This window comes from Thermobia domestica, chromosome 11 (assembly GCF_964235325.1).
Source record: "Thermobia domestica chromosome 11, izTheDome1.hap1.1, whole genome shotgun sequence".
Classification (NCBI taxonomy): domain Eukaryota; kingdom Metazoa; phylum Arthropoda; class Insecta; order Zygentoma; family Lepismatidae; genus Thermobia; species Thermobia domestica.
Genome location: NC_137464.1, coordinates 79,722,425 through 79,746,409, shown reverse-complemented (window position 1 = coordinate 79,746,409; position 23,985 = coordinate 79,722,425). Strand labels below are relative to the sequence as shown.

General features: G+C 35.1%; 1 protein-coding gene across 2 annotated transcripts in view; it reads left to right on the top strand.

The window, feature by feature from the left end:
- The first annotated feature begins 446 nt into the window (after positions 1–446).
- Fntb (Farnesyl transferase beta subunit) overlaps positions 447–23,985 on the top strand; it is a 51,390-nt gene continuing 27,851 nt past the window's right edge. For both annotated transcript variants that reach the window (XM_081730666.1, XM_081730667.1), the window contains exons 1-4: positions 447–603; positions 10,233–10,376; positions 20,285–20,397; positions 23,014–23,139. In XM_081730666.1, coding sequence (XP_081586792.1) covers positions 517–603; positions 10,233–10,376; positions 20,285–20,397; positions 23,014–23,139 — 470 coding nt within the window. In that variant the 5' untranslated portion in view covers positions 447–516. The remainder of the gene's footprint in view (positions 604–10,232; positions 10,377–20,284; positions 20,398–23,013; positions 23,140–23,985) is intronic.

Here is a 23,985-nt window from a genome sequence, read left to right as displayed (position 1 = left end):
GATTCTGCATGCAGCAACAAAAAAGTATTTTACTATGTAACGTTAATTCAGTATAGGATTTCTCATGCTAAGACCCTCTTCCTTATTCTTAAGCGGGAAAAGAGCAGACGACAAATTTTTTGCGTGCTTCACGGGTCTATGGGTGACGTCATTCCGGGACAGCCTATGACCGTGCAGCATGGATAAGAGGCAACCTGTTCTCTAGTAACCTTGAATCAAGTTCTTGATTCAAAACTGAAAATTACCACGTTGTTCTTCATGTGATAACGTGTTGGAGCAGATTTTGGTCTTATTCCGTATCATTATTTTCAATAATTGGGGAGCGTAACGTAACGGAAAAGATGTAAAAAAATAACTTGCTATGGCTATTATTGAACCGCGCGCAGATTTTATGTTGTCTTGACAAAAATCGTTACGAAATGGGGCCGCTATGTCAGTACGATTTTTTTAAGTAATACCTGTACAGAAAATGATCATAACTGGCTGGCATCACTGGAAAACTGGCGCAGAAATAACATGGCTGCTAAAGTTAGGAATAATGAGGAACTGAAGAGAGAACGAATGAAAGATGAAAATTTATCAACAGTTACATCAGAAGAACAGGTGAGAAACATTTTACAGAATAAATATAATACTCCCTTATAATTAGCCATTACGACGTATTTCTCCTGATTAACTCAATAAACTGAGAAAATTGAAGGGGTTGGGAGATATCAGCGAAATCTAAAAGTTTATTTACAAAATATTTTTCAGTGGGAATACTTAAGATTGACAACGCAGCAAAATTAGTATTTTTGATATATAAACCCTTCTATCCCATTGAATTATCATTTAAGTTGATTGTGGCAAAGTTGAAAACTTGTTAATCACAGCGAATAAATAGACTGACCTGTCAGGGGAGCCGTATTAAAATGAGTATAGCTGACGGGCGTAGTTTCGTTCATATAGAACTACACCCATTACTAGTCAATAAAGGTTGTATGAAGACAAATTTCATACGTCTCAAAATACAGAGTCACATAAAACGGATATCAGCGTACTGTCATCTCGTAGGTAAATGCAAAGGTTGGTGTGTTGTAATTGAATGTTAGAATTTATTATCGGTGCAGATTTTTTGTACGAATCCATACAGAAATTCATTGTATTTATACACTTCGGCAAGTCTTTATTTTGGGCAAGGCAGTGACAGGAACCAATTCATCTGAAACGGTTCCAACAGTTACAGTTCCCAAGAACGAAAGACAGAAAACAACGTGCCCTGCGGGGCTCTTAACGTGCCTTCACTCGCTCACGCTCGCTCGGCAATACTATATGAATCGAACTGCAACGACATCTAGTAAGTAAATATCAAAACTGCATCCATGTGAATTAGGAACAGCAAGGAACCAGTGACAAAATTTGAATAATAGTAAGAGTGACAGAAGAAATCTACTCTGTTTTTTAAACGATCAGTTTTTTGAGTGCAGACTTGCATTTCACTGTGAAAATTCAATATAAGATTGCTTCAGTGTACGTACACAGTAAGAACTATTGTGCAAAAGATACAAACCAGCTTGTATTAGGTGGCCACTGAAAAGCACAAATGCTATCTAACCGATTCAATTCAGGAGTGCAGCGGGGATTCCGAGACTTAAGTATGGGATAAGTCTGTAGGAAGCAGGCGCGTCAGCGACGGTGAGTGAACATATAAACGTGGAGAGCGCAAAACACTGTATATGGCATAAAAAAAACTTGACCTTACGTGTCTGATTTAGATTATGTATTTGTACGTTACTAAGGACGTTACAGGTGATATTCTTTCAGGGTGGATTGATTGATTTAAATCACATGATTTTTTAATTAAAAATCGGTGATTTAAATCGAATTCCGAAATAAATTAATTTAAAATCAAAATAAATAAAATCGCATTTTTGTTCTGTTATTTCGATTATGGAAGATAATAGGCCTACATAATCAGGGTTGGCATAAACCATGGTTTTTATTGAAAAAAACAAATAAAACAGTTTTTTTTTTAATTTAACCTTTTGTTTTTTGTTTAAACCAGGTTTTTTTGGTTTAAATAATTTGCTCTATGTATTTATATCACATATGGACAGAAATAAGCTTGTTTCGCCTTGGTGTTAGTGTGCAACAACCGGGTTATGCTGGAAGGGGCCACATAAGCGTAAAGCGGAATTCAAACCGCTTCTCGGTTTACATCCAAGAGAAATTGTCCTCCATTTGAACTCGAAACGGGACTAATTGGCCACAAATGCGATGTGTTTGCCGACTCACTCACGAAGGACTCCTGATAAAAATACGTTGACTGATCTTTACATATTTGTTAATATAATCGTCAATAGTCATTAGGACAGAAGGACAAAAAGATAAACAATTGCACAAGTGTAACCATAATACAGAATTACACATGGACAATTTCAAAGTACTACAGAGTACAGAAGAACTAATTTAGTCCAAGTCAGTTCACTACGACTTTTATGAGTCCAAGTTAAAGAAATATAATGACTTACTTTGCATATCAGTAAGAAAAGTGAATAAAGATACGAATTATTTGAGTTTACTTTGGCTCTGACCCATTTATACATAAATAGTTACCAAAGATTCTTGTTATTTCAATAATTGCCTCTCGTGGGGTTTGTATGACCCCCTCCCGAAAAAAGTACGGCATTTCGATGTATTTTATCAATAGTAAACGTTATTAAAACGAAACAATGTTTAGAATTTTCCTTTGGTTGCATAACAATAATAACAAACCATAAAAAAATCACAAAAGAAACATCCATAAAGTTACATAAAAAAAAGTTGCTTTTGTAGCATAATCCCTTTGAGTAAAGAATGGGGAATTTAGGTCTGAATATAGTACGAATAATATATGGGAGTGAAACGTGATAACCCACAAATGTGTATTCATCAAGATTTTACGAATAATTACACTTTTACGAACATTTTTCGTTTTTTGGTTTAAAACTTTTTTTTTTTGAAAAAAAAAAAAAAAACAGCTGGTTTAAACCAGCCAACCCTGTACATAATTATAATACAATGAGACTCAAATGTATGTGCAGCACAGTATGAAAACGAGTGTCATGCAGACGATGACTAGTCAAAATCCCGTTTTGAACGGGTGACAGGGTAATCGCACTTTCTCCTCTTCGTGTCTTAGGATTTTTAAATCGTTAAGTATTTTGCCGGGGAAAGCCTTATCGACATTTAAGACGAAATTTCTTATGTGTTCGTGTTGTTTGTTCGCAGATAATAGGGCCGTATTTAGAGAGGTCCGATCTCCTCTCCGAAATTTAAAATTATTTTAGACTTATAACTTTAGGTTAAGTTTATGTATTTTATGTGCATGTCGTGCCGCAAGCTAGTCCCAATTTTTTTAAAAATATGCCCCTACAAAATATCAGTAACCTTTGAAAGAAAAAACGTGGTGATAAATGTTGTACTTTTTTCTTAATTCTTAAGAAACATTGTTTTCGGCGTAAGTAGCCGTGTTAGCCTGTCACTTATAAGGATGTCCTTCGGCGATCAGACTAGCCAAGGAAACAAAAAGAAGGAATCGGCCTGGGACCTAGGCCTATATGTTAGATATCATCACTGCATTTTCCTGGTATCAATGAGGAAAACTTCATTCAGGATGGCTAGCCTTTAAAAGCTTTTACGCTTCGACCGAGTGTTCCCATCGGAAATCGGACCCGAGACCGCTTGCACCAAAGACGAGAGCGTTAGTGACTATGCTAAGGGGGTCATTGTAACACATTACTAACGTCAATTTCAGAAATCAAGAGTGCACTTTGTGCAGAACGTTCATAAGAACCGATTCACCTGAAACGATTTCTTGAAACAGTTAAAAGATCAGTTCCCAAAAACGATTCCATCAATCGGAGCAATCGAAAAATAAATTTTAGACAAGTTTTGGAGATCATCTAATGAGAAATCGTAATCCTAGTGTGCACCAGTAATGCACACATAATGTAAAATTAATACACTGAGTGCATCACAACAGCGACAACTAGTTTGCGATTGCTAACCAAATGATCTACCATACTCACTAAGAATTTACTCTTCAATTGTTACGAATAATGCAAATATCCTTGGGAACTGATACTTAACTATTCCGAGAAATCAATTCAGGTGAAACGGTGAACTATCAATTTTGGGATTTAAATGCCCCCCTCCCCTTCCCCCCCGCTCAAGAACCAGTGAATAAAACATCCAAACCAACAGTAAATAATAAAGTCCGTACTGTAACTCTAACGTAAGAAGGAAACTAATAAATAAAGTAACACTTACCACTAATTACAAATCAATGAAGCACGACGAAGAAACATGAAATACATCTCACCAATAGAAAAAGCGCAAACCTTCTCTTCCATAGATAGTAAGAGAAATGACTTCGGCGCATTCGACCAACATTGAATTTCCGTCTGCCGAACAAACTCTCGTCCACTTCAACTGTCAGTCCAGGATCTCCGATAAGGTCACTAGAATTTTTAACGATTATTTCAAAACACACCTCTCTGCAGAAACACAACCAAACCGAAACAGTGTGCCTACTGAGTTTCGAAGAAATTCCAGAACATTCGTTGATAAGAAAATCAATTAGTAACAAATTTCGCAAACACATTCGACACACTCGACCACATTCAGTACAATTCAACTTATAATATTCAAACAGAGAGTATGATCAGTCAGGAAATACACAACACCCAATGAGCGACATCAACACAATCAAACAAACACAGCACAGGACACGGTATCAGCGCCACCAACCGACAAAAATTAAAACAATATTATCAGGAGGAGCAACAACACCGATTTCGTTACCTGTTATTTGTATTATATTCCTCCAATGCCACATCCAGTAACAAAATTACTTCTTTTGCATAAAGTGCACTCTTGCCGCGTCCTTTCTCTCCGGCACTTCTATGGTTGCGCGTCATGAGTTAGCACACTAGAGTGAAGCCGCGCTAAGAAGGGCTCTGATAACTCTCCCGTGCAATCTAGCGTGGTTGTCACGTTCCTGTAACAGTATAATACAACAACGAGCATTTTTGGTGGAAGAAGAATCACCTATGTATTACATCAAAAATATTATTTAACAGTATGCGTGACGAAATAATAGGTCTTCCATGGACATTATTATGGTTATTATTATATTATCAGTCAAAAGAAACAAACAGAAAGTATTGCGTTAAGATAGTTTACAAAATCATAAAGAAAACAGTCGTTACTTGTAAACACATAATGGTATATATGTTTAATGTCGTTTACTGTAGAAATCCTACTTTGCAGTAATCCGTCAATGCCTGTACATCAGATCTTCCGTGTCTCTATGAATTATCACTCATAGTTTCATCATCTGTTGCGTCTTCGTCACTGCTGTTATTGCTGTCTTGCAGCAAGATCACCAGGTCTTCTACAGTGTTTTCAAGTAAACCTTCCTCCTCGTCGGAGTTCAAAATTATTTGCCAAGTATGATCCACGGCTTTTTTCCACTTTGATAGAGTAATTTCTTTATTCGCTTCCAATATTAAACAGCGAACACTTTGCATGATGAGTGTCTTGTTTCCCGCAACATAACCCTTTAATTGTGCCCAAATCAACTCAGTTGGTTTGTAATGGCAATGATAAGGGGGCAACCTGATAACTTTATGTCCTGCTGTCTTGGCTAATTCATCGATCTCAAAACTTTCCATCGTGTCTTTGTAACGTCGAACAATCTGGAGTAATTCAGCTATGCTCATTAAAGAACAAAAACCAAGATTTCGATTTTCTTCAAGCCATTTTAACACCGCTTCTTTCGTTGTAGACGTGTTAGGCGCTTTATTTACTTTTGCATTGTGAAACGATGGATTGTCCAAAACAATAGTGGAGCGAGGAAAAATATTCGCGAGAAGAGAGTCCTGAAACCACGACTTAAATTTTTCGAATGTCATTTTCTCGTGGTAGTCCATTGTTTTTTCTCGACTGGAAAAGAAGCATGCAATGTGCAAAAAAACCTATTGACCCTGCATGTAAAAGGATGAGGCCTTTTCCTATTGAGGTTTTAGAAGTCCCATGAATTGAGTTGTCTGTCCAACCCCTAGACCTAACGTGTCCTGCAATTACCCATGTTTCATCAACCCCACACTATTTCCTCAACAGGAATACGAGTTATTTGCCTTAAAAACCGAACGCGATGCACCGCTACATCTTCTCTCTCAAGAACAGTTCTGCCGGAAATTTTTTTCCAAGTGAAGCCTAAGTTGGGCAAAATTTTGCTCAGATTACTTTTCCCTCCCTTGAACAGTCTACTTTCTTTCAAAGACACCAGAAGTTTTTTTCTTGTTGGGTATTCTTTCCTCTTATAATAATCGTGGATATGACGCCGAATAGAACCTTTGTCAAAATCATCCAAATTTGTGACTACATGGCCTATTACGCTTTTTTCCCTGGGGTAGATAGTTTCCATCGGTTCAGCGAAGTCTTTCGGACACTTGTCTTTTGTGATTCTTTTCGCAGTTACAGGGCTAATGTGTAAAGCTGAAGCTACTCTTTCAATCACTTTATTCAATGGCAATAAAGGACCGTTGTTGTTACGTTCTTTTTTCGAAATATTCCCTAAGATTAAACACAAATTCTCGTGCCTGACTTGTCAAGGGCACCCCCTTTCCACACTTCTTACGCGCTTCAGCCATTGTGTTCGTAAACACAAGCACACACACACATACACACGCTAGATTCATACGTTAGGTCTATATGAATAATACGAATACAATCTGTGCTCCACTAATAAATAAAAATAATAACCATTACATCACGAAAATAACAACAATTATAATGCACTGAGATGATAGCAGCACTAAAAGTCAAAACAACCTGATAAGAGAAAAACTTTCAGAGTAATGAACAGGTATAAATGCAACAACATTGTTCCGTTACCATGGAGACAACCTAGTGTTTCCAAATGTATGTTTGTGGGTCTAAACCTATCCTCCCCTTCACATATTGATTTAATAAAATAAAAGTCCTCTACGAAAAGACAAACAGCTGGATCTTGTTCGTTACTTTCCAACTATTCAATTTCTAAATCAGTTCTGATGAAAAACTCACTATAACGGTCTCTGTAATATATAGACTGTGTATATTTTTCGGATGTCAACAGCGGAATCCAATATTTCCTACAAAGACCATTAGAAATTCTATAAATATCAGCTTGACATTCCAAATCACGTGTCATTGACCTTGCTCTATAGAAGAGCCATGTACACATTTGTCCTCATCGCTTTCAATTCCACGAAAACCTACTCCCTGCGGCGACAGGGAGGTGGAGCGGTTGTTGTTCCATGTAACCCCCCTTTTATTTCCGTAGTAATCTTGTGAAAAGGACAGAGTTGTATAAATAAGTTGAAAAAAAAAAGTATTCATTACTGTAGCAATAACGTTAGGTCTAGTGGAATTACGTTGTGCTGGAACGTTGAGAAGTAAAGTAAGATTATTAAAAAAAAAAAAAAAATAGTTTGTGAATATTTCAACTTATCAATCACTGATAAAGTAATTCGATTCCTTCATCGTTCTGTCAAGTGTTCACTTTGATTCTTGTTGCAATGACAGTTCGCAACACTGTCCTCAGCTTACACGATGTTTGATCTGTCAGAGCTCAGATTATGATGGCCTTAGAATTACTCCAGATACGTGTTATGATGAGTGACAACCGTACTTTTGGGCCGTGCATTTGCCTACGTCTGTTGAGTTTATGCGTGTTGACGATACCATCTCTTCCAAACGTAGCGTCCTCAGTGAACACTACTGTTACGTGAAACAGCATGATGGTAATGGTCTGCTGAATGATCCACTGGCAGAATGGTTCACGTGGTTGAAATCCGCTTCTTTCAATCCTTATATCCTTTGCAGGTGGTATAGGTACAAGGCATTTTCGTGTAAAGCACGCCACACAGTCATGTGACATGCATTTCACCGCTAAATTTCCTCTTACTCGTATCTGGTTTATTGTCCACAGCTTCTAACATATATTCATCCATAACAAGATTTCGTACACGACGGGGTCGACCAGCATCCACATCGACAGGTATTACGATTCATGTTTCACACACGTGCCGATAAATCACTGCAAACATCCTGTATGTTGGCGTCAGTTAGGAAAACACTCCTGATAGAGTCGTGCTGCTTCACGCCCATTGCCATCTGCACGACCATATATAAATAGCTTGTCGGCCTATTCGCGTTTTGAATAACGCGCCATGTATTAGTCGAGCACTCTCATTTTCCCTATTCAACATTCGTAGCACAGTGACCCACTCCTGTAGTGTAGCGTCTTTGAACACTATCGTCATCTGTGTGTGTGAACTGAACAACTATGTATTGAACACCAGCGTCACCTCTAGGCTTTCTAGACCATCTTTAATGGTTTTCGATATTTACTGCTTCGAACGTATTGTTCTCGCGCTTTCGACCCTTGCTAACTCTGCCAATATGCCCAATGTGCTATATGTTTATAGGACTTTTTTTTTATCTCTGTGTCAGGAATCATTTTTCCATGTTCGTTACATTTGTTAAATTACACCCTGTATATTTAATCACCCATGACAGGTTTTGTATCGAATTTCAACATATTACCTCCATACACTGTGTCTGCCATTTCCATTATAAAGCAAGTGTTGACTCCTAAGCTATTTATTTATTTATTTATTTAACATAAATACTACGTTTATGAATGAAATATTAACTACCATGCAGACATAATGGAGCAGCAACTCGTAGTGAACTTCCGTTCATACATTCAATTGTTACACGTGCATCAAGGAGAGAAAATCATCAATAGTGTCAGTAAACCAGTTTTTCTTTGGATTGTTCGTGCTTCGAGACTTGACCAAAACTTATTGAATGACAGTTGTGGGACTGAAAAACTTAAAATTATGAGGGTACAATCCCATAGATTTTCATTTACAATCCATAAATTTTCATTTATCTTCCTACAGGGTATAGCTGTGGGACATTAAACTTACGATTTCATTCCCATGGCGCAATCTTGGACTAAATTGATAGGTGTTCTATTGAGTGATCGTGGCATCCCAAAGAATTGTAATTCTGAGAGTGTATCACGTTTTCTAAACTGAGACCCAACACTTATTCATTAGTTTGGTCTAGTTTATTTTGATGTCTGTTTACCTTTCTGGAAAGGAAAAATATTCACAGTAAGAATTAACGACCGAATTCGCCTAAGACGATCCTCTAACCACTGGGATACAAGATAGCTTTTTTATAAGTTCTGGTAAAACTGATTTTATTTGATTTTAGTCTTCAAAAAGGCACTGGTGAATGTCCCATTTGGCATTGTTCATTTTGATTATTTTCAGTAGATATTTATAAGTGTTTAATTTTATTGACATTCCTCTTTAACCTAAAGGCATGTACACTCATGTCCAAAATTATTGTCGCATGTCTTTAAATATGTTGTAGGAATATAACTTGATAACGAATTCGCCCGGTATTTCTTATAATGTTTGTATGTGTATAATCGGCAAAGACATGTTTGTAGCAAATGTCGTGTCAAAAGAGCAGTAAATAAGAATAATAAAACGAAAATAAAACTTTCTTTGTCCATTTAACATTTTGTTTTAATCATTCTAATTTTCGTATTTATAATTCTTTTCCTATGATATTTACCACAAATATGCATGTCCCGATTATACACATATCAGTATTAAAACTATCCTGCAATTTCATTATCAAATTATATTCATACAAGAAAACAGTTATAGATATGCGACAATCATTTTGGACATGAGTATACATTAGATATTAAATTGAAGATGTCATAAAAAGGTACTAAGTATATAAATTGAGAACATTTTATATCACATAATCAAGCCGGGTAATTTATTTGTGATAAGAATAGTGAAGTGTGTATAAAATGAAACTGTTAATAGATATTAAAATTAACCTCCTTTAATGGTCCTATTAGCAACATATCGTATGTTTTTTATTAAAATTTTCTTTAAAATCCGTTTAATGAGTTCGAGCGTAAAAGGTAGTAAGAAACTGTAAGGTAGGGAGAAAAGAATGAAAATATATAAGGATAAAATAGTGAGATACATATTTGTTTGCAATACTTTTAAACTCACATAAAATGTTATCGTAAATTTATCGATTCTCAGCGTTTCTATTAGAATAATGAGTAATTATGAGCGTTTGTTTGTTCCTTCTAATCAGTACTTCTTTCTACGAAACAGGTAAATGTGGAAGAATCTGTAGAGGAACTGTTTAACTTGTTTGCTAGAAGAGCTGAAGTTGACCCTGAAGCTCCCTTACTATATAGGTTCCGCCATGCTTCTTTTCTGAAGAAAGCCTTAACATACCTTTCAACACGGTACGAGGTAAGAACTTGCAATATCGATTACCGTTTTATATATAATTTAATGAGTTTTAAGATAGAATTTAAAGGACTGGTAAAGAAAATATCCAAAAATAATAACGAACAATTACACTCAATTTATAGATAATAGAAGTTTTTGTGGGTATAGGACAAATCTGCCAATGACCAAATGCGCCAATCGTAAAAATGGACAAATCTGCCAATTGACAAATCTACCAATTACCAAGTGCGCCAAACGCGAAAATGACCAAATGCGCCACACGCGAAAATGATCAAATGCGCCAATTGTGAAAATGGACAAATCAGCCAATTGACAAATCTGCCATTACCAAATGCGCCAAACGCGAAAATGACCAAATGCGCCAATCGTGAGAATGGACAAATCTGCCAATGGACAAATCCACCAATGGAGAAATCTGCCAATGGATGTCACCGAACTATCATTTTATTTTAGATGTATTCTTCAATCATAATCCCACAATAGTACAAAAAAGAAGAAGAATTATTTATGAAAGAAAGTGGAAAAGGGTACTTTAATTTTAATGTGTGTTACTTTTATAAATTCGCAATTATGTTTGAAAATGAATGTTTACTTATGTTGGTTGTTGGAGTTTAGTATCCCATTGCTGTACTTAGGTTATATGAGACGTGACGTAACCTGCCCTCTCACGTAATTTGAATTTTAATGCCCTTTCACTGGGAATCGAACCCGAAAAGACTAATGTTTGTTGTAATTATTGGATAGCCAACAAATAATTTTCAGATCAAGTTTCTCTTTATGTAGTTAATACATTTAATGTGGATTAAATATGATCCAAGATTAATTGATATAAAAGGAAAATTAGTATAATTGGGTTCACTTTGCATCTATTAGTAAATACACAATAGTAACTAGTGTTTTGTAACTTGTATGCGTAGTGCATAAAATAATTTTGTGATCCTGATAACAGGTTCCTAAAGTGAAAAATATTAACTGTTAACAATCGGATTGTACCTTTTGTTGCTTGATTTCTCTTAACACTGACACACATATTTCGAAGAATGATACACATAGTCGTAACAGTTTTCCAATGACGAGACATATATCATTCCATTGATAATATTGAGGTAAACAAAATGTCATACGTGCGTGTAAAAACCCATGTAAACTTTTCTAGAACATGTAGTAAAATATCCTAATCGTAGATATGAAACTGAATTATATCGTCATTAACCATGCGCGCTGATTTTGGGGATTGGCCTCCCTGGATATCTTTATTCGAATTTGTGACAAGGAAATACACATATTTCAGTGCCTCCCCAAAGTTATACAGAAGTCGTCGTCGCTGTCATTAAAATCTTTATTACACCAATTCTAAGACTACATTACTCAGTTAATGAGATATAGTCCAGAATGCTGATTGATTTTCTTCCTTTAAAAATAGCATTGTCAAACACATTACATATGTATAAATCGATAAATCACATCGAACCAAATAAAATGAGATGCTTGAGTACAAGTTTACATGTTTATATATATATATAAAATATACTGCACTAACAACTGTTATCTTTCGTTGCCAATAATCAGTGACAGCTTTCATTCATTGTCCTGGCAATAGCGAACTAGCAGCTTGCTTGTCTTTTCGTAAGGTGACACACATATACTTTTTCGAACATGCTAGTTGTGGTCGTATTTAATAAGAATCAAGTTAATTAAAAAGTCTTAGTAATAAGACTTTCAAATTGGTTAAAATGAATCCGAACCTGTTTTCGGGACGGGTAATTTGAATAGGGACATCAAAATATAAGCCATCACTTTAGAATCTTTTAAAAGAAAATTACAAAAGTGTTTACTTAAAATATTTTCTTTATTTTTTATTTACAAGGCTATGAAAAAATATTTCACATTCTTTCAAATATTCACAACTTTCACAATTACAAATTAGAATTTCTCACTAAGTACAAGATCGTACAAAAAATAAATACCAAAATTTATAGTTGTAAAACAATTTCTTCTGTTATAACTTTCAGTTTTAAATTTCACGACTGTAAATCAGGTCAAGAGGACAAAAGTTACTTGTAATATGAGCAAAGTTCCTACAATCTAAGAACTCAGCAAATCTGACTCTCAGTGAATTATATGGAAAAAAAATATTCAGAACTTTCTAAATATAGTACTCAAAAAAGATCTCAAGATACGTGTTTGTAAACAAGTCATGATTATACTAACTACTGCTTACTTATTAACGATGTTATTATTGCTATAATAATTGCGTTTCTTCTCACTTTCCTTATCCATTTTCTGTTAAAGATTGTAGCTTCTTGTTGAAGACTTTTTATTATTAACTTATTACCAACTGCATTCTTCTATTTATAATAGGGAATACATATATTGGTTTATTTCGAAAATGTAAAAAAGAAGCTGACATCCGTTTAATGAATTAGGTCAGCCATAGACAGGGCTGCTCGTAGATTTCATGGTTTTCCACACAAATTCTATGCGAGATCCAACCAAACTTGTGAAATCTCCATCCCCGTAAAGGTCGTCAGCACAGTTGCAATTTCGTTTCTGTTGAAATAGTCAAGTAACAATATTTATATGGTTCAAGTCCTTTTGTATTATTTCTTCCACTACTTTTAAATTTGAAAATTGAAAGAGCTTTTGTGTAAAGTGTATCCCTCTCATAGTGGACTACTTACATGATGATGCACCACAGGCACTTCGTCGGTAACTTCAAACTTGAAATACTCATAACCGAATAAACAAAACAAAGAAAAGAAATAAACTGGCTCCCCAAAAATCCGTTTTATTTGTCTCTGTTACCCCCTTTGCGGTCATATTAGTAAAGAAACACAGTTTGTCTTTTACAAGATAATATTTCCTCGACATACATTTACATTATTTTTAAGATTAAATAATATACAATAAGCCAATATATTATTCACACATTTATCTTCATATTCTCTTGTATTTCTTTCATTATAATATATTCATGGGCATGTTCAGTTTGATCTTTTGGAACAAATGCTGTAACTTCAATAAAAGTATCACAAATTGCCTACTTATAATACAGTATATATCTTCTATATATATAAAAGAGAACGCACAAAATCCTTTGTCCGCTCATCACGCTAATACGGCTGAACCGATTTCTTTCATTTTTGGGGGGTTGTTAGGATTTGGACCCTAGATGGTTTTTATCATATCACTTTAATTTTCAATTACCAGTGTCTTGAGATAATTGACCAATCAGGTGTCAATACGTACAAAAAATCCTTTGTCCGCTCATCACGCTAATACGGCTGAACCGATTTCTTTCATTTTTGGGGGGTTGTTAGGATGTGGACCCTAGATGGTTTTTATCATATCACTTTAATTTTCAATTACCAGTGTCTTGAGATAATTGACCATTCAGGTGTCCATACGTACAAATCCTTTGTTATTAGTTCATCATAGGTATAAAAATAAACGTATTTATATGCAACCCGCATGACCCTGTGACTCGGCGGGTTAACATAACTGACAGGCGCTATAAATCACTTGAAAGCGAAAAAGTAAAAATTATCTAAGTAACAAAGTTTATTGCGTTCCGGGGTGACCGCAGCGAAGCGGGGTGAACGCTGCTAGTAAAGTATATATATTCTCTTATTATTTGTATTATTCTTTTACATACAATTTTCACTTTATGGTTTTCAATGAATAAGTTAGGCTCTCTAAAATAACGATGTGTATGACATGTTCCTTTTTCTGTACTTATAAATTTATTTACAAAAACATTTCGGCTCATATTTCTTTGATTTACATAACTACTGTAGTTATATATTTTTCATTAGTCATTTCGATAACCTGAGAATAGATATAAACTATAAATTTACAAAGTAAGTAGTCGTAACTTCGAAATCAACATGTATTATTCTTCCATTTCTCATTCAGTCACCTTCTTTTAGATAAAAAATGTACTTTTTTTTTATTATTATTACAAACATAATATAGAGTCACAATGACAATTTAACACACAAATCCCCAGAGTATCACAGGTGTCACATTGATTTCCTGTTGACCTTATCAAGTTAGTTTCAAATGTTTTACGCAAATAAATACCCATTGTACTTTACAAGCCACACATAAACCTTTGAAGCAAGCTTTGTTTCGTTCCTCTTCTTCAGGTTTTAGCAATTTTATTCAACTTTTTTGTCAGTAGCTGTATGTGGCTCATGGAGTACTCGAGCGCCTTTCAGCTTCCGGATATATTTTATTTATTCCTATGATAAGTAAGTATTCAATTCCCTAATAATTTATTTTCCTTGTATCTAAAAGGGTCAATAATTACTCTGGTAAAATAATAATTGTTCACGCACTAAATTAAAGTTATAAACTACGTCTGTTCCTCGCTGAGTCACAGGTGTCACATTGGTTTTCAATTCATTGAAAAACATTCTTTTGGACATTTCTGTTATCTAAGACCCTCATTGAGCTCCCTCGTGGCTAAGCGGTTCGCGTACGCGCCTTTGGTGTGGAAGACTCGGGTTCGATTCCCGGCGGGAGCTCATGTGGTTCGGATTCCACGTTAATCAGTAGGTCCATTTTCACGATTGGCGCATTTGGTCAGTTTCGCGTTTTGCAGATTTGGTAATTGGCTGATTTGTCCATTCTCACGATTGGTGCATTTGGTCATTTTCGCGTTTGGCAGATTTGGTAATTGGCGGATTTGTCAATTAACATGTTTGTCCATTGGCAGATTTGTCCATTCTCGCGATTGGCGCATTTAGTCATTTTCAGAATTGTCACATTTGGTCATTTTCGCGTTTGGCGCATTTGGTAATTGGCAGATTTGTTATTTGGCGGATTTGTCCGGGTCCCGTTTTTGTTTTGTCACGTACTTTCAGATGGCAGACGTAATAGTTGAGATGAATATATTTGCACGTTCTATTTCGTAATTTTATAATCTACTTATAAATTTAACATGGTATTGATAATTATTTCTGTTGTATATACCTATTTAATACTGTGTAATTGATCGCATTCCTAATTTTCAGAAGGGTTTATTGTCAAGTTAAATAAATTAGATGAAATTAGATGAAATTAGAATAAATTAGAATTGAAAGAACTAATAGTAAGCTTTTTTTTTTTTTAATTCTTGTTGTGAACTGTAGTGGTGGATAAGGTAGTGAACCATCAATAATGATAAACCACAAATAAATTAAGTGTTAGTTGGATGACGCTCATACTGTTTAAATATTGTATTTGAATGATATTTCAAAATTCAATGGAGATTTCGTGATCCGTGTTGAGAGATCTGGTGGTCATTGGTTTTAACTCAACTTACTAGCTGAACCTGCGCTCTCTACACAGCGCATCATTCGCATATGAGCATAAGTCTCCTTCTCATTCCTCACAGCATATGCATGTCCCTTTACAGACACAAGTGAAAGTCGCCTTGATAAAAAATCGGCAAGGGGTGGTATCATAAAAGGGAGATTTTTTCGATTATATTTTCTCAATATCTCGCACCGTTTGCAAGATTTGAGCCTACTTCCGGTTGGAGTTTCTAATTCATGTATGACCAGTGTTTTCTTTCTTCTTGCATGCAGTATGTAATAAGCAAATACATCACATATACAATTAATTATAATGTCAGTTATATATGGTGTTCATTGGACAAAACACTCAAAAAATAAAGATTTATCTTAGACTCGAGAAATGCTTATACTTCCTTTTTCATTATTATTTGGCCATGAAACATACGCCTGAGACATACACAACCCCAATATACAACAATGTGGTGTTGGAATGTAAAACGCGTAGGATATGATGCTTTAGCTTTTTTTTTTTTCAACGCTTCCAGTGTACCCTAAAAATGTAATAAAGAAATAATGCCCATGTCTTTTTTAAATGTTCAATTAGAACTGGACAATCTACGCAAAATTTGTAATCGATCAGTGAAAACGTCATTTTTCTAGAGCCTGTAGTTTCCGAGATCTCATTGTCGAAAGGGTTGGCCGCAAACATATAAATTTCCAGAAACATATAGTTTAAAAGAACTTTAAAGATGACAGCATAGTTCATTTGCATTCATTTTGGAGAAGGCTTATTAAAATACAAAGGTTTTGAACACTAACTTCATATCATAAACTTTATGAAGAAGATATAGTTAACTAATTTAGACTATTTAAAGTATGTAAAATTTAAATACAAGTGTCATAAATAGGGGCCGTGGTGGCCCAGCGGTAGAGCGTTTAGTTCTGATGCGTGGGGCCCCTGGTTCGGTTCAGGTTCGTACCAAGTGGACTTTTGTGAAGGACAAATATCGTATGCGTGAGTTTTCTCGGAATTCTCCCGTTTCTTGTACTTTATTCATTCCACCATTGGATTCATTTCTCATCATCACCGTTTTCTTTAGCTTAACCGGCATAACTGTGGAAAGATTTCATTTCAGATGTCATAAATAGAAATCCATATCTCAGAAATGCAATTTTCAAAACAATTTAAAACCTTTTCAGCATAATACACTGGAGATCTGCTAAAAATAATTGAAACACTTTCCTATTGCAAAAGAAAGTGATTAGAATAATTTTTGGATTACTCACAAAATCGACATGTAAAAAGCTTTTCATAGAAGCAAAAATTTTAACACTCCCCAGCTTATACATCTATAAATCTATTCTTTTTACTGTGAAAAAAGACATATTTTTATCTTTAACAAAAATGTTCATAGCTATAATACAAAACAAGGTAGTGACATATTTGTGGTGCGTCAAAATATGCGTCAATATAAGTAAAACCCTGTACATGAATTGTGTCAGGTTGTATAGTAAACTTCCTCTGTAGTTGAAATTATGACCAATGTTTCCATTCTTGGTAAGACGTTATATAATTTACTTGCTGAAAAGTGCTATTATACCATTAAAGAATATTTAAATGATTCATTAAGTAAAGAGTTGGTAACAGATACTTACTCGTGAGTACATGCCTGGTGTGGTACATACTGTTACCTAATTATGATGTAAATTGTCATGTTTTTATACTTGATATATCCTATTATATGGTTTTGTATTTTAGAAAGATGCATGATGTATACCTCTGGTACTTGACAATATTGTATGTATTTTTTTTTCTGACAACTGTAATGCTTACATGAGAATTTCTCCTGTTTTGTAAGCTAATGAAACAGGCAAATAAATAAAATAAAATGAAAATGGAATTTTCTGGTTTTACGTCCCACAATTTCGGCCTTTAAGCTAAAGAGGAATAATGAATAATGGAAGTTAATGATTATGAAATAATTAGTGGAATGAGAATGTGGGAGATAACAGGAAATCTTGAGAAAACCCACGGAAATGATGTTATCCACCGCAAACTCAAGTGATCTGGAGACTCCGCGCACCAGTGATGAACAGTTTACCACTGAGCTATCGTGCCCCTAAAACATTTATATATAGAGCCATAGTAGCTCAGTGACAGAACACTGATATCTAATACGAGGGTTTCTAGTTTAATTGCTAACCATGTAAATTTGTAGTGGGGAATATAGTATCTGATTTTTTCACAGGTTCTCCGTTTCCTTCCACATTCTCATTCCCTTTTATTAATTACCTGCCTTCTTTTGTTCTGAAAGGCATAATTGTGAACTTTAAACTAAAGATATTCATTTTATTTTAGAACATATATGGCCAACTGAATAATCTGACTTGATTTTCAGTGTAGTGTCCCTTTCAGCAGCGAGGCTGTAAGAGTGGGATCTGGACCACATGAGCTTCCTCTGGGAATCGAACCTAAAGACGCGTACACTGACCACTTAACAACGAGAGAACTCACCAAGTGACTAATGTGTGTGATTCCTTGTTCAATAGGGACTAATAGTGGTTCGAATCCATTTTTGTGCAGTAGTGTCTCAAGTACTCTCACTGCTGACAAGAGATTAAAAAGTAGCTAATTAGAGATGTTAAAGACAGTGATATAACCATGTCAGGTCTGTTAGAACATTTATTGAACAAAAACACGAAATTGGTAAGGTTAGTGCTACACGCAATTTAAATGCAGTCAGGAAGGAATACGTTTAAATCATTTTACGCTAGAGCTAATTCAAAAATTAACTTGTGATACCAAGGCTAGAATTACAGCAATGAAGGTGATACAACATTCTGTATGAATGTTAAACGTGTGCTACAGGAACTGAACATTTCATACAAACCAGACGAGTGGAGATTCTTAATAGACGCATCTGTAACAAATCTTGAAGCTGGCACGTCACATAATTGTAACAAAGATCTTCCATTCCTGTTGCTTATGCAACTCTAAATAAAGAAAATTGTACCATGTATTTATTCTAAATGGTATAAACTACAATAAACATGAATGACTGTACATAGAAATTTCAAAGTTACTGCGATTTTGCTCGATTTGCGATGAAGGTATACAAAGTAATATTAAATCTGCGAGTGGCACAACCAGCAGGAGATATACATTACAAGCAAAAGGACTGGCCGTGACAACGTGCTTAATTGCTTACAAAAAAAATGTTCCTTGCAATCTTCTAGTAGCTCTTGCAAGATTGTACTACTACCGTTGCACACAAAGGTAGGGCTTATAAAAGCATACGTCAAGACTGTGTTCAAGAATGAATCTGCATTTCATTATTTATGCTTAAAGTTTCCATGTCTAAATTCTGCAATCAGACAAAAGATATTCATTGGTGCATATTTACTCCTGTTTTTGGGAGACCAATAATCTGACAAAGTTAGTTTTTTTTTTTTTTTTTTTTTTTTTTTTTTTTACAATTCGATTCCTGAAAATGCTTGTTATCATCAGATGCAGCACCCAAAGAAACCGAGAAAAACAAATTTTTATCGGCAGACCGTAAACAGGGCCGGGGATAAAGGAATCCAAAGTTCGAATACAGGACGCAGAAAGTGCATATAAACATCATGTAATTTTGAAACAAGTGGAGGAATTGAGATCAAATTTGAGGTGTAAGTATCGAATGTGAAGCTCTTCGGAATAGGTATATTGCGCATCATCTGAAAATTGTGCTTAGTGACGAACAACTGGAGCGTTCCATCAGGACATTTTAATAATTGAACACCGATAGAAAGGAAAATGGAATGTTAATATGTTAGGAGATTTTTACTGGAAATGAAATGAAATGAAATCTTTAAGTTTTACGTCCCACGGTTATGCCGGTTAGGCTAAAGGAGACGGTGATGATGAGAGATGAGTGAAATGGTGGAATGAAGAAAGTGGGAGGAAACGGGAGAACTCCGAGAAAACCCACGAGCACGGTGTTTGTCCACCACAAAGTTCACTTGGCGGAGGCTGGGATCGAATCCGGGACCTCAAGCACCAGAGGTGAACGCTCTACCACTGAGCCACCGCGCCCCCCGAGATTTTTACTGGATGCGTTAGAGAGACGCACAGGACGTTTTCCATAACCAACAGACGAAATAAGTACGCATATATACCAGATAAGTTCATCCCACGTTATTCCTACTATTTGGAGATCCATTAATATATGCAAAACATGGAAGTCTGTTTATTAGGAAATTTGAGCTAGGAGAAACAGTTCTCCGTGATTTTCGTTTTCAACGCCGGAAAATCTATGAAGAACAACTAGTTTTGTCTGTGAAAATGTCGTTGTTGAACAGTGTTTCTTTTCGGGGTGAAGCCTCTCGCTTGTAGAAGTGTTGACATAACTTCCTTTGAGGTTCCACTAGTGAGATATGCTGGAAACACACAAAAGAAAATTTATTAGTTAACTATGTACGATTCCCAAGTTTACACTTCAACATACAGTGCAATTAAAAAATATTACTTTATTTATTCTGCAGGAAATAAAGAAATATGGACCACCCTGTACATACATTATATATATATATATATAAATTATGAACATAGTAAGTAACGTTTTTTTTTTAATTATATACTTTCAGTGTCTTGATGCTAGTCGGCCGTGGTTATGTTATTGGATACTTCATTCCTTAGATCTCTTGGATGAAAATCTGCTGCCAGAAGATTCCTCGAAAATAGCACAGTTCTTAGCAAGGTATATAATAAGCTATATCAGTGAAATAACCTTATAATTGGGACCAGGTAGCGTGGTTGACCTCTCTAAGGTATTAGGGCGGCGATTTTGATTAGCGCGTAGGGTATGAGTATTATGTATTGTTCTTTCACCATTGTTTCATTATCGTCATTCATTTCTCATCGTTTCCGTTAGAGTGCAAAAATCTGGGACGTCAAACTCATTTAACTCTGGGTTATAGCCTATTATTGTTTTAATTTTATCAATTCATGCGATGTATCTAATCTAGCGTTTAAATTTAGGACGTTAAATTTAAAATATGATGGAAGTAAAACAACGATGGTAGAGAAATACAGAATTAATGGTATGAATCCTACATTAAGGCAAAATATCCTAATGATCATAGTAAACAGTAATTTCTAAATATCTAGCAAGTAAAGTACCAATGATGGAATAATATATTATGATTAACTTTACTGGTAGAGGCAGAAACTCGATCCCACTAGCTCAAGTATCTTCCCATTTACCTCACGATTTTTGATGTAAATTTAGTTCGAATCTACAAGTATTCTTTGTTATAGTCACCTCTCTCAATCTTTTCATGCCAGAGATGCCCATGGTACTTATCCAGGTTTTACAGTTTTCTTAGAAGCTGTGATGCAAGTTAATCATATAAGCACGCGAAGTATATTTTGGTAGTAATTTTATTTAGTACTTTTACATAAATGGGCGTTGTTTGCAGCCTGAGTTAATACACTAATTAATGTGCTTATGTTTGGGTCACTAACGGACTTTACGGAGCTAATCTTATTTTTACATATAGCTTTATTTTCAACAGTGAGGAGACATCCTGGTGAAAGTTAGGAGTTAGATTTTTAGCTAATTTTGAGACCTGAGGAAAGTTAAATATCACACCACTTTTGTCTGAAATTTTGAAAGAAACATTTGTTTTGGGTTGTGTCTTAACTACCTAATTAATTAACTTCTCACGTTGGTGTTGGAGCTTGTAAATTTGAACTTAAGAATGAACAGGTTCGGTTTATTTCTTTTTAAAATTCTCAGGCAGCCTGTAATGGTAATATGTAGCATTTGTGATTCTAATTTTTTCGATTGTGGAATTTGGATTCTTTTTTAAATCTGACTGATAGTGAAGTCAACTTCGTTATCTTTAGGATTAAGGACCGCAGCCTCTTGAGTACCTGGTGAGTTGTATACTGATATGAATTTCAGTTCCAGCAAAGATTACAAGGATATCAGTCCAGCCATAGTGTCTTTCCACAGGATGAAATGTGGGGAACATATATTTAAAGGAACCCGGTAGACTGACACAGGCATGATCTGTGTCTTCTCGTAAATGTGATTTCTATGAAGTTTCTATGATCATAAGTTGACTGACAGAATGGAAACTTAACACAGGTCTCCACTTTACAATATGCAAACTCTTTCGCTACCGAATTCGCTTCCTGACCAGTCGCGCACTTTCACCTAGTCGTTTAGACCACATGTCCTGTACCACAAATTCTTATGTTTTAAGAAACCAGTGTTACCGTAGTGAACACCTCTGATAGTAGAATTCTGCCAAAATCTGAATATTTATTCAAGTTTAGCATCCCTTTCCAGAAGGCTATATGAGACCTGGACCTACAGTTTAATGTGGGATTGGAATCACCATAACTCAGTCAAAGTTTTTTAATGCTCCCACCGGAAATTCAACTCACGATCACGTGTGTCAAAGGTAATATTCATGAAAAAGAAATTTATTTTCTCTTATTGGTGAAATATCGATTTTTGTGTTACACCGGTAACTTTCTATCATCTCGTATAGTCCTGTACAGTCATAAATTAACGAGCTTATATTATGGAGACATATATATATATGAACTTCAGTTTTTATGAGATGTAATAAAATAATGATTTCAGAAAGATGAATATGAATTATCGTAAAAATATTGTAAATAAGATAAAAATTGTGAAATGCATAAATGCAGAATATCTGTGGCTTTTTGCCTAAATTATGTGTAAAAATAATTTTCTAACAGAGAACCACAGCCGTTTGATAGAAATCAGCACGAACATGGCAACTCTTTATTGCTGTCTTCTACCTGTCTTATATTTTCAAAAAGATAATGAAATAAAGGAAGTACGATGAAAGTAGTATGTTTGCTTTTCATTCCCTTAAAAGTCTTTTCCAAAATTGACCTGGGAAATTGTTCTTCCCTATCGCATCGTTCAACATGGCGCAGTTTTTTTTGTTTGTTTGTTTGTTTGTTTGTTGTGTGTGTGTGTGTGTTTTCGTTTTGCTTATCTAATTGTGATGCATGTACTGTTTATAATCGTAGATCTCAATCTATCTTTTCACTTCAGTTTTGTAATTATATTTTCCGTTATCTTCTTTGAATCACCGAAGAGGGAATAGCCATCATAACCTTGCTCTACTAGCTTAGTGGACCAACTAATTATTGTGTTAGAGGAAATGAGCTACAAGCCTGCTTTTGGACAATACTACAGCAAGTCATGTTCTTGTTTAATTATCCGCAGAATTTCTATAGAGCGAGAAGCATGGTAGTCTATTTTTCTAGTACATTTATGTATAATGTTCAGCGGATAATTATATTAATATCACATTTTATTTTTCAGATGTCAGAATCCAGAAGGAGGCTTCGGTGGTGGACCAGGCCAGTATTCACATTTGGCACCTACTTATGCAGCTGTGAATGCACTTTGTATCTTAGGGACAGAAGAGGCATACAGTGTTATTAATAGGTAACTGAATGAGAAAAAAAAAAGTAAATGTCTTCCATCTACTGCTAATGTAAATAATATATGTAATTACTATTAGTGAAATGTTATGTATAATCGCAAGGAAATAATCTCGAATAGTATATAGTAGTTTCCCAATTTAATTAACTATGATTTTATTCTATGAAAGAGTTTATGTGTAAGAGGAATACTAAGTGCAACGAACACTTTAGAAAGTTATAAGATAACAGAAGTTCATAGAGCAGTTGAGCCATTTCATGTGAGATTAACCAAATTTTCAAGAAAGAAAAAAAAAAAAAAAAAAAAAACACCTCGTCGTCTCAGAATTGGATGAAATATGGTGTACATGTAGGCATCTATGAGAGATAATCATGCAACAAATTTTAGGCCTATACCCCCTGTAGTTTCAGAGTACAGGGTGGTAAAAAATGAACAAATTTTGTTTTTCGTAGAACCTTCTTAGCTTCAATTGGTCATGTCTCCCGTAAATATTGAGCTAGAGAGAAAAATATTATACTATTTTGAAGAGGAAAGAATAAGCTACAAGATATGTCAGAACATTTATTTGGAAATCAAACATTTTCCGGGAAATCCCGAAAAATTTTGAATCAGTAATATCTCAGAAACGCCCATTTGATTTCCTTGAAAGTGAGTACCAAAGTAGTCCCATATGTCTAGCATAAGTGTGCCAAATGTCAACTTTGTCTAAGAATGGGCCTGGAGTCTACAATGATTTTCGTGTGACCATGTTGGGAGAGACACGTGAGGTGCCAATGTAGTAATTTGGTGAAGTAAGGTGTACCTGACCTAGCAGTAATGTTTTTCTGGTGCAATCTGTAATTCAATAAT